The 15,197-nt window shown below is 46.4% G+C and overlaps 1 protein-coding gene across 2 annotated transcripts in view; it reads left to right on the top strand.

Moving 5' to 3' along the window:
- The first annotated feature begins 342 nt into the window (after window positions 1-342).
- The window catches only part of CLUH (clustered mitochondria homolog), a 58,155-nt gene continuing 43,300 nt past the window's right edge, over window positions 343-15,197 (top strand). The window contains exon 1 of one of the 2 annotated variants that reach the window (XM_073667798.1): window positions 343-576. In XM_073667798.1, coding sequence (XP_073523899.1) covers window positions 498-576 — 79 coding nt within the window. In that variant the 5' untranslated portion in view covers window positions 343-497. Of the gene's footprint in view, window positions 577-11,920; window positions 12,070-15,197 lie in introns of those variants that run through there. The other variant, XM_073667799.1, reaches the window with a different exon arrangement.

Raw genomic sequence — 15,197 nt, 5'->3', positions numbered from 1 at the left:
AAATATCAAAAACAAAGCAGCTTTATTTACAGAATGACACACCAAACAGACAGAAACTGCAGCGTCAAAACGCATGTAAAAAAAAACATAATAAAAAAGGCAAATAACCTGATTTAAATAATAAATGCAGAAATGGTGCAGAAATTCTGCAACATCAAAAGCTCCTTGTGGGAACATAGCCTTACTATTTATTTTTTTTTGCTTTGTACACATCACACTGTTAGGCTTGTTACATTAAATAACGCAACAGTCATTTTCGGTGACTATCCTCGGCCAGTTATGTAGCTATGCTGGATAAAAAAAAATCTCTCCTTGTCCCTTTAAGGCGTTCAGTGAGTCAGCAGACCGCTGGAGTTTTGTCCTTCGGCAGCTGCCGTCCTAGAGTCTGATTTGGAGGTCGGGTGGCAGAGGTTACAGCTGCACCACGTGTGTGTGTGTTCAGCGCCGGCTCTGTCCTTCCAGCAGCGCGACCCTCCTCCAGCCCCAGCACAGAGGACATGGTGAGCAAGACGGAGGAGCCCGGCCTGCAGAGCCCCGCGGCCCCCGCACACTGCCCGGACAAGAGGCCCTGCTGCGGTAAGGGAGCGTCCTGCTCCAGTGTGACCTGCGGCTGACAGAGAGGACGGTCACAGGGGCGTATTAGTGTATGCAGATCGGCAGGGCACCCGCTGTGCTGCCCCTGACATTGCTGCCACCAGGATTTCTGCATAGAGTTAGTCACTAATCTTATTTATCAGCTCTGCAAGTTATATAGATTACTGCTGACCAATTACTCCAGACCGTCCGCTACTGACAGTCTGAATTGGCTCCTAATATGTGACTTTAGTCTTATGGCTTTTTTTTTAGGATACACCATAAGATACCGCCACATGGTGCACTGTCTCCAGAAACCGTCAGTGCACGCTTATTCCTGTCTGCTCCACCACTCAGCCGCTGATTGTGCAACTGTGTGCGGCCAGATGTAATGTCAGCCTTAGGCCACGGCCCCACTTTCAGTATTTGATCAGTATTCGGTCAGTATTTTTTCTCAGGAGTGGGAACCAAAACCAGGTGAGGAACAATCAGAGAAAAGGTATAATGGAAACAAGTCACCAATTCTGCATTTATCACCCACTCCTGGTTTTGTCTCCCACTCCTGAGAAAAAATACTGACCAAATACTGATAGTGGGGCCGTGGCCATACACATGGGCACAGATTGGAGATGAGTGGCAGCCGACATCACCTATAATATCGGGGGGGCTGTCTGTGAGGGGCTCAGGGGGTCTCTAGTGTTTGATTGGAATCAGGTCTAGGCGGGGGGCAGTATCAACCACTATGTTCTTTTCATTGGGTTTCATATAAAACAATGGAAACGTTGTGTCTCAGGTGAATTATCCTATAAAAGTATCTGGGCCCTGTACATGGCACGCTCTTGTGATGGCACTGCCATGTGCTTGTCTGGCAACCCGATGACCTGCTGTATGGTCAGTGTTGACTTAATGCCCTTTGGATCGGCATGGCTGGCACTATATGGTGCCCTTGTATTCCTGGCCGTGGACTACTTCCACTGCCCCGATGGCCTCTGATCCTGTAGTAAATAGCTGCTTGTTGTGGAAAGCAGCAATGTTACTGTAGGGACCGAAATGTGTATAAGTAATTCCTCTCCAGGCATGTTACTCTTGTATGGTGGGTGACATCTTTTCAGGGCAAGGGCTGTTGATGGTTGATATGTCTGATGTGCTGACGGCTCCAATGGCCTCATACATGGAGGAGGCCATTGTCTTCACATGATCCTCTGGATCTGCAGTTTGGACCGGTGTCCATCAGTGCATCCACTCCAGATTATTGCACAGGGACTGTGGGAGGAATATAATTTATCATTAGCCACGATTCAGCTTCACCTTCCAGGCTGCGGGAGTTGTGTGATTCCTCTTGTTGGTGGCAGGACATATATTTGTGCATTGTGGGATTGTGTCCTTCGCTGTGAGGTCTTCACAATATGCATCAACAGGTCTTGGAACGTGACCTGTTCCTGCATTTTTGTGAATGGGCTGTAAACCTTTATATGAAAAGAAGCAAAATTTATTTGCTGCACTTTAGTCAGTTTCCTGTCTGCTAGAAATCACTGACTGTCATGATTCCAGATGACTGTGACAACCTCCAATAAATATCTGCATGTAGCCGATTATAATACACCATCTTCATCAGTTTGTAATTGATTGCAGAGAGGCCTTTCCCACAGGCTGGATCCAGTGCTAACACACAACTGTCCTGGACCCGTAATGTCACTGATCAGAACGTGGGTCACTCCTAAAGCGTAAAGTGATCCGAGTTATGTTCTGTGTTGCAGGGTGTGCTGTGCGAGCCCCCTGTAATAAACCTAAGACTTCTCTCTTGTGGTCATAGTCTCAGGCAATAATATTCCATCCCTGGTTTATAAACCTGGAGATTCCCACGGATTATGATTGAGCCTCAGGCCGACGTCCTTTTCCCATGTACGAGATCTCTCCGTGCTTTTCTTGGATAGAACAGGTACTCATCATAGTATCTGGGCATCTTCACGGCTGTGTTGTTTTTGTGTGCACCAATAATCTGCAGGAATAAAACATGGAGGCTTGGACTCGAGATCAAACTCACTAATGCAAGTCAATGGGTTTGTGAAAAAACCTGTCAGCACAAGGATGCCATGCGAGGGCGGTACATTTTTTACTCCTTAATGGGTAGAGGTTTTGCAAAAGATATATATATATATATATTTTTTTGCATGCAACTCTGATGGAAAATGGAGGCACGGAGCAAAAAATGAATGATCAGTCTGTCATGTGAGCAAAAAGCAAAGGCCACTGAGCGCGGATTGACACGTGTGGAGTTAGTGTTTGCATGTGGTCTAATACACCACAATATCAACCGTTCAGTGTTTTACCTCAGTATTTGTAAGTCAAAACCAGGAGTGGGTGATAAATACAGAAGTGGTGACGTGTTTCTCTTATACTTTTCCTCTGACTGTTCCACTCCTGGTTTTGTCTTACAAATACTGAGGAAAAACACTGACCAAATACTGATCGCGTGACTGCGGCCTCAGCTGTTTACACCGTGCAGACATTCTGCTCCGGGCTGAGGATCTTATTATATAAATGATCCTTGTAGAGACCCGGATGTGTGAGCACTTCTATGGCCCCACGGGAGAAGTCCTCCGCAGACAGCAGCAATGACGCCACTGGTGTACATGGCCACTATCTGTACTGCAGCCCTGAGCAGCTGACTGCAGGCGGCCATAGCCCCCGTGTGTGGCGGTGACAGCAGAGCAGTGTAGGAACACGCACTCCACAGCTCCCCAGCGTGCTTGTCATCTGCTTCCCGAGCTTTCATCAAGGTCACCTTCATCCGACCAAACCATTTTCCCACACTTTTAGGGGTGCAGTGTAAATAGCGGTTCTAAGCGCAGGCTCCGTACGCCATTGCACATATTTAATTACAAATGAACTGCCGTGTTTCTCATTGTACGTAACACTACTCGGTCCCAAAGCGCCGCACGGATGCTGGAAGCTGGCTGTATAAAAGAACACCCCCGTGTAGTTTGATAGACTTGGTTGCGCCCCGTAACTCCGGAAGTGACTGCACGTCATGTTGTGGTTGGCAGTAGAAACAGGAAGTGAGTGCTAGGTTACTGAGCGGACACAGATGGTTAGGTTAACTCGTTGCGTGCCGCAGTTCATGAACCCCCTGCAGCTGCTGATTAGCCGCATTATCAGAGCTGGCAGACGTGTCAGTGCTGTGAGGGGATGTAAGGCATACATGCTCTTCTATGGCAGTACCAGCAATGTGATAATTGGGAAAGTTCACATTTGATGCGGATTTTTCTACTGTATCTGCAGCAATATTCAGTTATGCGCAATTGACATCTTTCCCGCCCATCAGTCAGCCGACTCCTCCATACACATTACATTGTTGGCCGAATCTGATGATATTGGGTGATTCAGCCGACATTAGTGTGTGATCGGGGACTTTAGGCTAATGGCCTGTTCACACAGGCAGACTGAGGAAAACCTGAGCGACGTGTAATAAACGGATGGCTCAGTGCACACAGGCTGCCATTTGTCTCAGCAGTGCCAGTCCTGATCACACAGGGTGATGCACGGCCAACAACCATGAGATTTCATGTGGTACACAAGATTTCACCCGTCTCACAGATTTAGCAAAGTGGATGAGATGTATAGAAATCTTACATCCACCCTGCTTTATTTTTTTTTCTTTTATAACAAGCGTAAACTGACCTGCGGTGCTTTTTGTTTTTGTTTTTTTTTTTAAATCTGCAACACATCAATTTCTCCTGCGTTAATTAAATATTCCTTTATGTGCATAAAATCTTATGTTTTTTAGTTTCCCCATAGACTTGAATGAGATGAGGAAAATCCACCAATAAAAAAGCAAATGCGTTTTAGTCTGTTGTAGCAGCAGAAAAAAGCGCCTGTAATCCACTCATGACCTTATCAATAGTTTTATCAAAGCCACGTAACAGTAAGTATCAAAACAAAGCAGCTTTATTAAAAACCTGACATACTGAAAAGAAACACAAGTGACCTTAAAGGGGAACCTGTCACCAGGTTTGTCCCATATGTGGTAAGACCCACCACCTTTCAGCCCTCTCATGCAGCATTCTATAACGCTGTATATAAGCCCCCAACCCGGCCTGCAAGACCAGAGAAAGAAGTTTTATTATACTCCACCAGGGGGATGGCTGTCCAAGGGGTGTCGCTCGTCTTGGTCTGGCGCTTCCCTCCTTCTTGTGATGCTGTCCTCCCTCTTGCTTCGTTTGGATGACGTGTCCCTACATCATCCACACAAGTCTCCCCGGCATCGCGCTCCTGCGCTGCCGCACTTCTCTGTCCTGACGAGGGCAGAGTACTGCAGTGCGCATGCGCCAGGGCTCTTTGGTCTTTTCTGGCGCATGCACACTGCAGTACTTTGCTCTGCCCTTCGACAGGGCCAGATGTTTTGCTTGTTTGTTACCGTCAGCCTGTTTACTGCAAGATTATCATGAAACTAATGTTCCAAGAGTTGAAGGGGTTATCCACTACTAGGACAACCCCCTTCTTCATCTAAATGTTTGGCCCCGATAAAATAAAGTCTATACTCTCCTCCTGTGCTGGCGCCATTCCAGCAGTGTCTGCACACGCGGTCCTAGGGCTCTCGTGTGGTTGTTGTGACACGTGATGCCCAGCACCCAATCAGCGCTGGCGTCACCTCACCACCCCACCCCCGTTCTGTCAAATTGAATATGAAGTGGAAATCTGAGCTGCAGCTGATCTGACTTCCTCTTCATGTTCAATTCATGTGAAGGCAGAGACACTGATGTCAGCGCTGATCTGGCGCCAGGCTCACGTGTCACCGCAACAGCGAGTGCCGACACCGTGGGAACGACGCCAGCATAGTGCGGAGAGTATAAGCTTTTTTTTCTATAATCGGGGCCAAGCGTGGGGTATGAGAAGGAATTATAGATATGCATAAACTAATAATCACAGTAGGTATAATATTTTATTGAATCAGGCAGTGTAGATGAAACACAATAAAGAATCTATAGAGAACATGGGGTAGATGATGCCCCAAAACAATCGGGTAATGGTAAGTGACCATAGCTAGAAATAAAAGGTATCAGATATGGCTCATCAGTATAGAGATATACCAGCCATATATGCCCTTGCTGGGTGTGTGCCAGCACAAGCTTTATTACTTTATGGCTACGTTCAGATGAGGGCTGAACTTTGCAGATCTGCCATGTCTGCAGATTGCAGAAGTTATTGGCTCCAGGTGCTCGCCAGCTATTAAATATGCTGAGATTTGTTGCCCATGCAGAAACTAATCACATAGTCTAACATTGGTCCATTGTGCACGTGGACCGAAAATGTGCTCGTCTGAATTTATCCTATAGATAGAAAAACCCTCCTCTAAAGTGGAGCTGTCTGGAGAAGTTTGTGATGGTGCCGATCCGGAGAGTGAATGCCTCGTGTGGAAGGCTGGTGTGGCATAGCCCCTATCCATTGTGGTTGGATGACGGACAGCCTCAGAGATGATTGGGGGCTCCTGGTCGGTGTCCTGAGTGGGAAACGCTGTCTGTCACCCATGTTCCCTAGAAGAGTCTACAGTGTGAGGAAACTTTTAGGTCATATCCTGGTTCCTGCCGGCCGGATGCGACTTGCACACAAATATTGAGGACCTGCACTTTAAAAACAAGGAGACTCTGTCCGAATTCAGATTAATTATTTGTTAGGTTTATGACAATAGTACTGTGCACTTTTTCTGCTGAAGGGCCGACAATAACAGTCGCCGATCGTATTGTCAAATCCTATTTTGGTTTGTTCTGGATTCTAAAAAGTTTTGACAAGTGTCGGGGGTCCTTTAGTTATTGACAGGAAAAATAGTGCAGCAAGCAGAATGATTGACACCTTGGTGGAAGTTATAAGACTTAGAAGGGTCCAAGGCGCCTCCGGCATCTGTTGTGTCCAGCATTGTGGCTTCCATTATAATCAGAGCGGTGGAGTCGGTATAAAATGGACTGACTCCGACTCCTAAAATATATAATAAATTGGGTGCAGTAGATCAATGCAGTTTGTGGGGAATATTTTTTCATAGGAATTTGGGAAAGTTATGAAATGTCCTATAAATGGCTGTTCTATTCCTGATCTAAGGCTACATTCACACACAGTGTTTTTGCTGCGTTTTTTTGAGGATACTTTTTTCAGCTGCAAAAGCACATCAGCTTTTTAAAAAAAAAACACATCACCTGAAAGGTTTTTGAGCTCATAGATAATGTTTTCAATAGCAAAAGCAGATTAGAAAAACGCCGCACAAACTGACATGCTCATTCTTTGTGAGGATCCGTTTTTGAGCCCAAAAACGGATCCTCACAAAACGATGTGTCTGAATGTCATATCTTGAAACCCATTGACTTTTCTGGGATGCCCAGAGACACTGCATTTTACTGCAAAAAACAGATCCGCAAAAAACGCTGTGTGTGAATCATGGCCGTAGCCAGCGAGGGGCAGGGGGGTCAGCTGCCCCACCCCCACCCCTAGAAGCAGGGCCACGCACCTATCAAAACTCACTTGTATGCTGCAGTGCTCCCATCCTGCACTGGCTCCAGACTGCAGGGGGCAATCTCCCCTCTTCTGTCCTGTCTTCTGCCGTCTTCACCAGAGAGAGGAGGGGGGAGGGGTGTCTGCCCTGCACAGGATCTGATTCCTGGGCCCGAGTTGGAGAAAGTGAAAGTACTACTGCTCATCTGTCACAGGAAGGTAACTAATGCTAATATTGTAGGTGATTATTATGTGCTCTCTGTACAATGTGTGTGAACTATATGTGCAATGTACTATTTGCTGGCTGTAGCTGTCATCTGTCTATCCCTCCATCTAAATGATTAAATGTCTGATGTTCACATTGTACTACAATAAATTTTTCACTTAAATATAAGCAATATATGTGGGAGGTGGAGTCTGAGTCGGTGTAAGGGAAATTGAGGAGTCTGAGTCGCAGGTTTGGCTTACCGACTCCACAGCCCTGATTATAATCACATTGATGAACCGGTCATGGTGTTTTCACTGCCTCCATTGGGACCTTGGGAATTTGACTTGTTGATTTTATTTTTATTCAACATTTTTTGTTCTGATACATCTAAATAAAATGAAGTTTACAATAGATATTTATCCCGTTGATATTTGATCGGTGCCATTTCCTCTAATCACGAGAACCAGGTTCCAGAACCGCATGTCCGACCTAACCGCACACCTCAGCACGGACGAGTGTGAATCAGGACCAAGTGTTTGGATCTGTGACAGTGACGGCCACATACAGCGCTCAGCTTTTTCTTACAGCCCTATACATATAGAATGGAGCGGCAAAGTAATGAGGGTGAACGTGGCAATTGGGGACCCTCATCCTAGTAATCATGGGGGTCCCATCGATCAGACATTTATCACCTATTATGTGCTAGATGTTATTTGTGGAAAAATCTCTTACGGCAGTTTTCCATTTAAATTTTTTTTCCCTAGGATTTCTCTGTTTAAAAGTTTCACAATCAATGTTTTATATCTGTCGCTACAGCGCTTCCCCTCCACTGGTGCCCCCAGATTTTGTAACATGGCTGCAGTGTGGACATCACAACTACAGTATGTGGCTGCTGCAGCTAATCTCAGTGGTCTTGTGCCACCTCCCTCAGCATCACCGCAGAGCCTAGTGATTGGCTACAGCGGTCATGTGCTGTACTAGTAGTGACACTGCAGCTATGTCAGTAAAGACCAGAGGCAGTGCTGGAACAGTAGGGTGGTTAAAGACTGATTTTGTTATTTTCCATTTCCAATAGTTGGGGGTTATTTGGAGTGGTGTCTGTCTGAAGATGACACTTTACCCAAAATGCTTAGCAAAACCTAATGCTCCGCGCCAATTCTTTGGAATGCACTACCCAGGACAGTTTGATTAATTCCCAATACCCACAGTTTGAAGCGGACCTTAAAAACCCATTTCTTTAGACTGGCGTATCGCCTAAAGACACTATCTGTCTGTCCCAGTTTTCCCCCATATTAAAATCTTCTTCAATTTCAGGTTCATACAACCATGTACTTAATAGCCTCGGTCAGGACTGTACACATACTGGCTGGCGACCAGTCCATGTATTATTATTTATCCTATTTAGTATATCAAGGCTGCATTATATAATATATGTACACTTTTTACCTTTTGTGTCTCCCCCATTTCCTCATAGACTGTAAGCTTGCGAGCAGGGCCCTCACTCCTTTTGATTTGAGAAATGCTTATTCTGTATTGTTTGTATAAGTCCCCCGTAAAATTGTAAAGTGCTGTGGAATATGTTGGCGCTATAAAAATAAAAATTATCAGCAACCCCTGAGTGTAGCTGTATTGTGGCCATCACACTGTCTTACTGTACGAGGCCTAGTCTACAACGGAATACAGCAATCCTGATCCGAGAACCGTCCTCAGCCATTTCCGACAGTCCCATAGACCAGGGTTCCCCAACTCCAGTCCTCAAGGCCCACCAACAGGTCATGTTTTCAGGATTTCCTTAGTATTGCACAGGTGATAATTCCAGCATCAGCACAGGCAATAGTTACATCACCTGTGCAATACTAAGGAAATCCTGAAAACATGACCTGTTGGTGGGCCTTGAGGACTGGAGTTGGGGAACCCTGCCATAGACCATGAATGAGGCCGAGCATGTGCACCTCCTCTCCATTCGAGATGTGGATCCCTGTTCTCGTGATCGGGGGGATCCCAGCGGTCAGACTCCAATGATCGGCAAGTTATTCAAGGTCTTATGGATAGAACTTGTGATTTGGGGAAAACCCCTCTAAAGATTTTTTTCTTCTTAAATAGTGTTGGGCAATACGTTTAAAAATGTTCCACTTCTTCTCCCTGGTCTGAAAGCTGTGCGGCATCGTTGCTGCATTTTGTAGATGTTACTGAAAAGTTGACCTTGATTCGCAGTTCCGGAGGGCACACGCTCCTGGTTTAGGCCTCTTTCACTATTCCTGTATAGGCGTCCATGAAATCCACTGTCTTTTGAGCGTCTGGGTATTGCTAGGTGCCCAGTACTGGCCTTGGGCCAATGACTTCATAGCCCATGCACCACCCTTCAGAATCACATTCAGGATCTGCAGGCTGTCCAGCCACGGTGCCTTTTTATTAATAGTAACGTCAATGCACAAGTGGCGAGTTGGGAATCATGCGGGTGAGAGGTACGTGTCCTATACAGAGGCCTCGTCAAGGATAATGGGGAACAGCATTTGTTGTCATTGCTGCGGACGCTGCCGACAAGTTGTTTTTCAGAAGCTGGGCACTCAGCCGGATGATGAAGCCACCTCACTTTTACGGGACTCGACAAGGACAAAGGCTTCTATGCAGGACCTAGCCGGCAGTGATTATGACTGCTGTCCGTACGGGACATTTGTTGATGATGAGCTTCAGACTCCGGCCTCAACCTTCTACCAAGATACATCTGAGGAGCTTTCCGAGGACTGCGCTGGTCAGGACTCTGAAGAAGACGAGGGGATCTGTGGTTGTGAACATGTTCACCCCCCTTCCAATCACTCAGGACGTTCTTCAGAGTCCTCGCACACTTCCAATGCCTTTCACAGTGACCTTCCAGCTGGCATGACGGCTGCGCCAGGCCTCCATCCCTCGCTCCCGGCCTCTGCTGCTCCAGCTTTGAACTTTGTTACTCAGCAGTCAGGGGGTCCGGGAAGAACAGCTGACCCCACCGTGGATAAAGCAAATAAAGGAATGCTGCAAAGTGAAAGGCTTGCAAGGGCTGCGGATCGCTACACTTCTGATTGTGGTAAAAGCCTGCAGATTCCCACTCCATTATGGAAGTAGATCGGGGGGAACTGGATACCAGTTGTTGTGGGGATTGTTTCCCAAAACTAAATCTCCCCGCTCCCCTCAGAAAGGGCTCCTCTTCTGTGCTGTGTATAATATTAAATTGCAGCCGCATGATGGTGAATTGGGCTGAGGTGCAATATCAGACTCTGCCATTGGGCAAGAGTGGCGCTGTACTTAAGGGGAGAGCCAAGATATTATTCTACTTTTACAGTTAACAAATCCTAATGCTAGCTATAACTATAACGAGCGGATTGTTAAGCCATATGCAACATTATGTGATGCTGTTGTGCAGCCATTAAAGAATTATTTCAATACACTAAGCTATTCCCTATCGAAAGGATAGGAGACAACTTGCTGATCGCAGGGTGTCTGACCTCCTAGGCCCCTCAACTATCTGTAAGAACATTGCACAGGGAAATGATCTGTGCAGAGTCTCGCCTGGGTAAAGGTGCGCTTCTGAAGATACAAGCAAAGAATAACCATTTAAAGTTTTTTTTCCCAATTTAGTAAATTATCCCCATTGCATAGGATGGGGAGCAGCTTACTGACTGCTGGAACCGCCAGCGATCCCAAGAACGAAACTCCGGAACCCGTCCGCTATAGAACCCTGTCTTGAATGGAGCAGATGTGCGCCTGCTTGGCATCCTCTCTACTCATTGTCATGGGACTGCTGAAGAAAACGGAGTAGCGTGCTCTCTTTCCAGCAGTCTCTACTGCTGTTCTGAACTGTGCACTCTTCTGTTGCAAGCAGAGGCAGATTTGTGACATTGGAGAAATGCATGAGTAATAAAGCTGGCTGGATCTAGCCACCTTCAGAGTAGCGCTTACAAGCGGTGTAGCTAATGGCTTGTAAGCACACACTCCTAGTCTAGGAAAAACAGCCAACTGATAGACGGCAGAGGTTGCCAGTATTCTCTGCAACGAGCTGGAGACTATAGAATTAAAAATCTTTCTGTTCTTGAGGGAATTTAAGTGAGAGGCGAATTGCAAAGTTGTTCGTTTTTACAAGCACTTTGCAATTTTATCCATTTATCAACTAAGACTACCCTTAAACTCCTCAGGCAGTTTATTGGTCACCAGTGCATAATCTTATAGGAGTTTGGCAAGTTTACCAGGAATCTGTTTAATCATTTTCTTGCGACCTGAAAACGTAAAAAAAAAAAAAAAGTTATTGCATAATAAAAGGTTATAATTCCTGAGCAACAAGATTTATGAACTGTATAGCGGAAATGATCAGTTGGGAGAATCTTGTAGAAGAAGGGAAGCCGAGAGGAACGTGAGAATTGTTCTGTGGTTTAATGATGCATCCGCGTGCGTCGCTTCTGTGTGTGACCGGCGTGCTGCTCGGCTTCCATCTCTGCAGGAGTAACACATAATATCCCTTGTTTGGATCATATGACGTTCCCGATTTGTGGTTAGTTGGAGCATGAAATGTTCCCTGCCAGGAGCTCAAACATTAAGCTGGCTCCATAACCAAGAGAGAGAATCTCTAGACGCGTTAAACCCACTCAGCCTGTTCTTCCCTCTGCCTCGGGTTGCGGACACACCCACAGCATTTTTCAAACTTTGTCTTCAATATTAGCCCAAATCTGCTCCCCTCGTGTAGTTATTACCGCAGTGCTACAGCTGTCTCTTATGGCCTCCTGTAGAGTAGTACCATGATACGCCGGTAATCATGGACATCACCGGGCTCGCTGCAGGTAACTCGGGTCATTTCTGTGTCTCTACATGATGCTTGTCGGTTCGTTTGCTTTCCTGAGCATTTCGTATGTTTGTGTCTGTGATCTCGAGGATTTCTGGTGTTAATCACATTTCCTAAGGCGGTATACAAAGAACATGTTCTGGCTGACAGAACATGTTATCTGTGGTGTTACATAGCTATGACTATCTATCTATAATTTTTTAATTTTTTTTTTTTTAATATATCTGAAGTGTTCCATAGCTGTGCTTTAACGAGATGTTCTTCCAAAAAATGGAGCTGACTTTATTGCGGACATGCAGGTTTTCCTCTATGCAGAGGGTGAAATACAGGGTGACAATTTGCAGTGTAAATGTTACAGATCTTACACGCGCACTGCAGGTTAATTTCCACAGCAATGAGATTTCCTAGAATGTAATCCGCAGTATCACGGACGGCAATCAGACAAAGTACAGTTGTCATGAGCCCTTATAGTGTAGAATACTATGGTTGAGGCTGCTGCTTGCTTTGCCACCTTGAAGTTTTTGATTTTATTGTTTCACCCATTTGTAGCTGGTGAGTAACACAAAACGTTGTGGGTTACAGTTGAGCTTGTCGACACCCGGATGCCAGACAGCCAGTTGCTACTGGCAAAAAAACTTCTTGGCTGTGTCTGTTCTGTGTAGGCTGTTGGGCCGTGGTCCCATGTAGCATAAACCTGTCGGGAAGCCTGAAAACATATGTAAAAAACAATTAATAAATAACATTGCATACAGATGTCTCCCGAGTTGCAACCATGTGACTGTCCATTGTTCAGTGTCTAAGGCTAGGAGAAGCTTGGCGTGAAAAACCTAAAGCAGTTTTCTTATTTTTTTTTAACATATCAAAGGGGGAAAAAAAAAAATGCGAATAGTCAAAAATGATCCCGAAACAGGCCCGCGGCTTATCTCCGGGAGAACAATGTGATCCGCAGTCTGAAATCTAACATGGCCAATCTACCTGTCCCCCCCGACAATCAATTGGCCGCAGTCCCATACACATTAGATTGTCAGCGGAGCCCATCGATATCTGTATTATGTGTAATACTAGATGGTGGCCCGATTCTAACGCATCGGGTAATCTAGAATATGTATGCGGCCGAACGGGCGCAATCAGCAGAGCGTTGTTTAAATTTGGCGCCAAAATCGCTGATTGGTCGCGGCCGGCAACCGCGACCAAGCAGCAAAACGGTGTTTAAATTTGGCGGCAATATCGCTGATTGGTCGCGGGTGGCAGCCGCGACCAATCAATCAGCGAACTGTGTTAGTGAGGACCGGAGAGCTTGTTTAAATTTGGCGATAAAATCGCTGATTAGTCGCGACCGCGACCAATTAGCAGAGCGGGGTTTAAATTTGGCGCCAATAATGCTGCTTGGTTGCGGCCGGCGACCGCTACCAATCAGCAGAGCATTGTTTAAATTTGGCACCAATCTCACTGATTGGTCGCGGATGGCGGCCGCGACCAATCAGTAGAGCGGCTTTAAAACTTGCCGCCCATATCGCTGATTGGTCGCGGGCGTCGACCGCAACCAATCAGCGTCATATTGGTGTGGGCCCGGGAGCGGCGCTGCTTGTGCGGCTCCATATTAGTGTGGGCCCGGGAGCGGCGCTGCCTGTGCGGCTCCTTCTGCTGGGAGATGAGCGGCTGCTCGCAGCAGAAGCTTCCCGACCGGCGGCGCCGCTCCCCGGTCCTCCGTTCACACTTGCTGTCGGGAGATCAGCGGGCCAAGCCGCTGATCTTCCGACGTTAGCCGCATGGAGGTCAGCGGCGCCGGTCGGGGTAGTTCTGCTGCTAGCGCCGCTCATCTCCCCACTGCATCGCCGCTGACCTCCGTCCAGCAGATGAGTGGCGAACGGCTGCCATCTTTTTTCTGAAATCCCGCGTCGCTGATTGGCCGCGGCCGGACCAATGAGCGACGTGGGATTTCCTGGACAGAAAGACAGACAGACGGGATAAAACAATTATATATATATATATATAGATGTGAAACACTGCGCATACAACCCTTGTGCCCACACCCTAAGCTACGTTCTGAGGTCCCCCTTGTGAAGTTCGTCCTGTATACATTCTTCTGCTTGTGATCAATTATCATGTCTGCTCTTCATGGCACGTGATTCTTGCTCAGCACTGACATTTTATATGTCTGGGTAAATGCAAGTCAACATGATTGCTGAGAATTTTATTTTGGCGTCAGCTGTGATACTCATCGGGTCAGTCAAGGTTATTGGCACCAAGCTGTACTGTCTGCAAGCACTTCAGCAAACCTTCCTGCAGTAAGCTCGGCTTCTGCATAGAGACTGGTTCACCTTTGTTGAATTCCTTGCTTTGTATCAGGATGTTCCGTATATTAAAGACTTAAGATGCCCTCCAAGTCTTGACCGCAAGAGTAACATCGCTTGTAGCCCTTCCCTTGCTGTTAAAATGACAGATGCGCCATTATAAATCAGTGTGGGCCGATGTACAGAGGCCACAACAAGCTTTGCTTACAGAGCCCAATGAAGTCCAAACCTTGAGCCCTCCCACCCATCCCCCTACTCTTGTGTGCTCTGTATAAATCTAGAACTCTTGAGTGAGCGATGGGTGGATTTTGCCAATTCTTACGTTTTCTCCATCTTTTTTTATTACTGTTTGGACTGTTGTTTTTTATTATGATTATGGGTAAGACAACACTGGAAGGGACCTGTGTGATGTGTAGGATTATAGGATACCACACTGTTCATGGTCATACACATGAGACCAGGGGTGCACAACCTTTTTTTGTTCTGAGGGCCACATTGTCAGATTGAACCAACCCCAGGGGCCGCAAAAATACTTGGTTATTAGTGGATATTGTCTGAGGCCATATCTAATAGGTGCTGCTTGTATTTTTAGGACATAAACCTATTAAGAGGCTAATGGTCCCCGCCCCTCCCCCTGTTCACTATACAGAAAGGAAGAGACCATTCATTAATTTCTCTCCATTGTAGTTAAAGGTATTGTCTGGTGTAATCTTGAACAGTGGGGCTCTGACCCCTGGGACCGTTGCCGATTGGGGCACTTTTATCTCCATTAGAATGGAGTGGCAGCGTGCATGCTCAACCGGCACTCCTTGCATTATCTATGGGGGACCAC

The sequence above is a fragment of the Phyllobates terribilis genome, unplaced genomic scaffold (assembly GCF_046119375.1).
Source record: "Phyllobates terribilis strain yellow unplaced genomic scaffold, ASM4611937v1 Scaffold_2__4_contigs__length_985480577, whole genome shotgun sequence".
Taxonomy (NCBI): domain Eukaryota; kingdom Metazoa; phylum Chordata; class Amphibia; order Anura; family Dendrobatidae; genus Phyllobates; species Phyllobates terribilis.
This window is presented reverse-complemented; position numbering and strand designations above follow the sequence as displayed.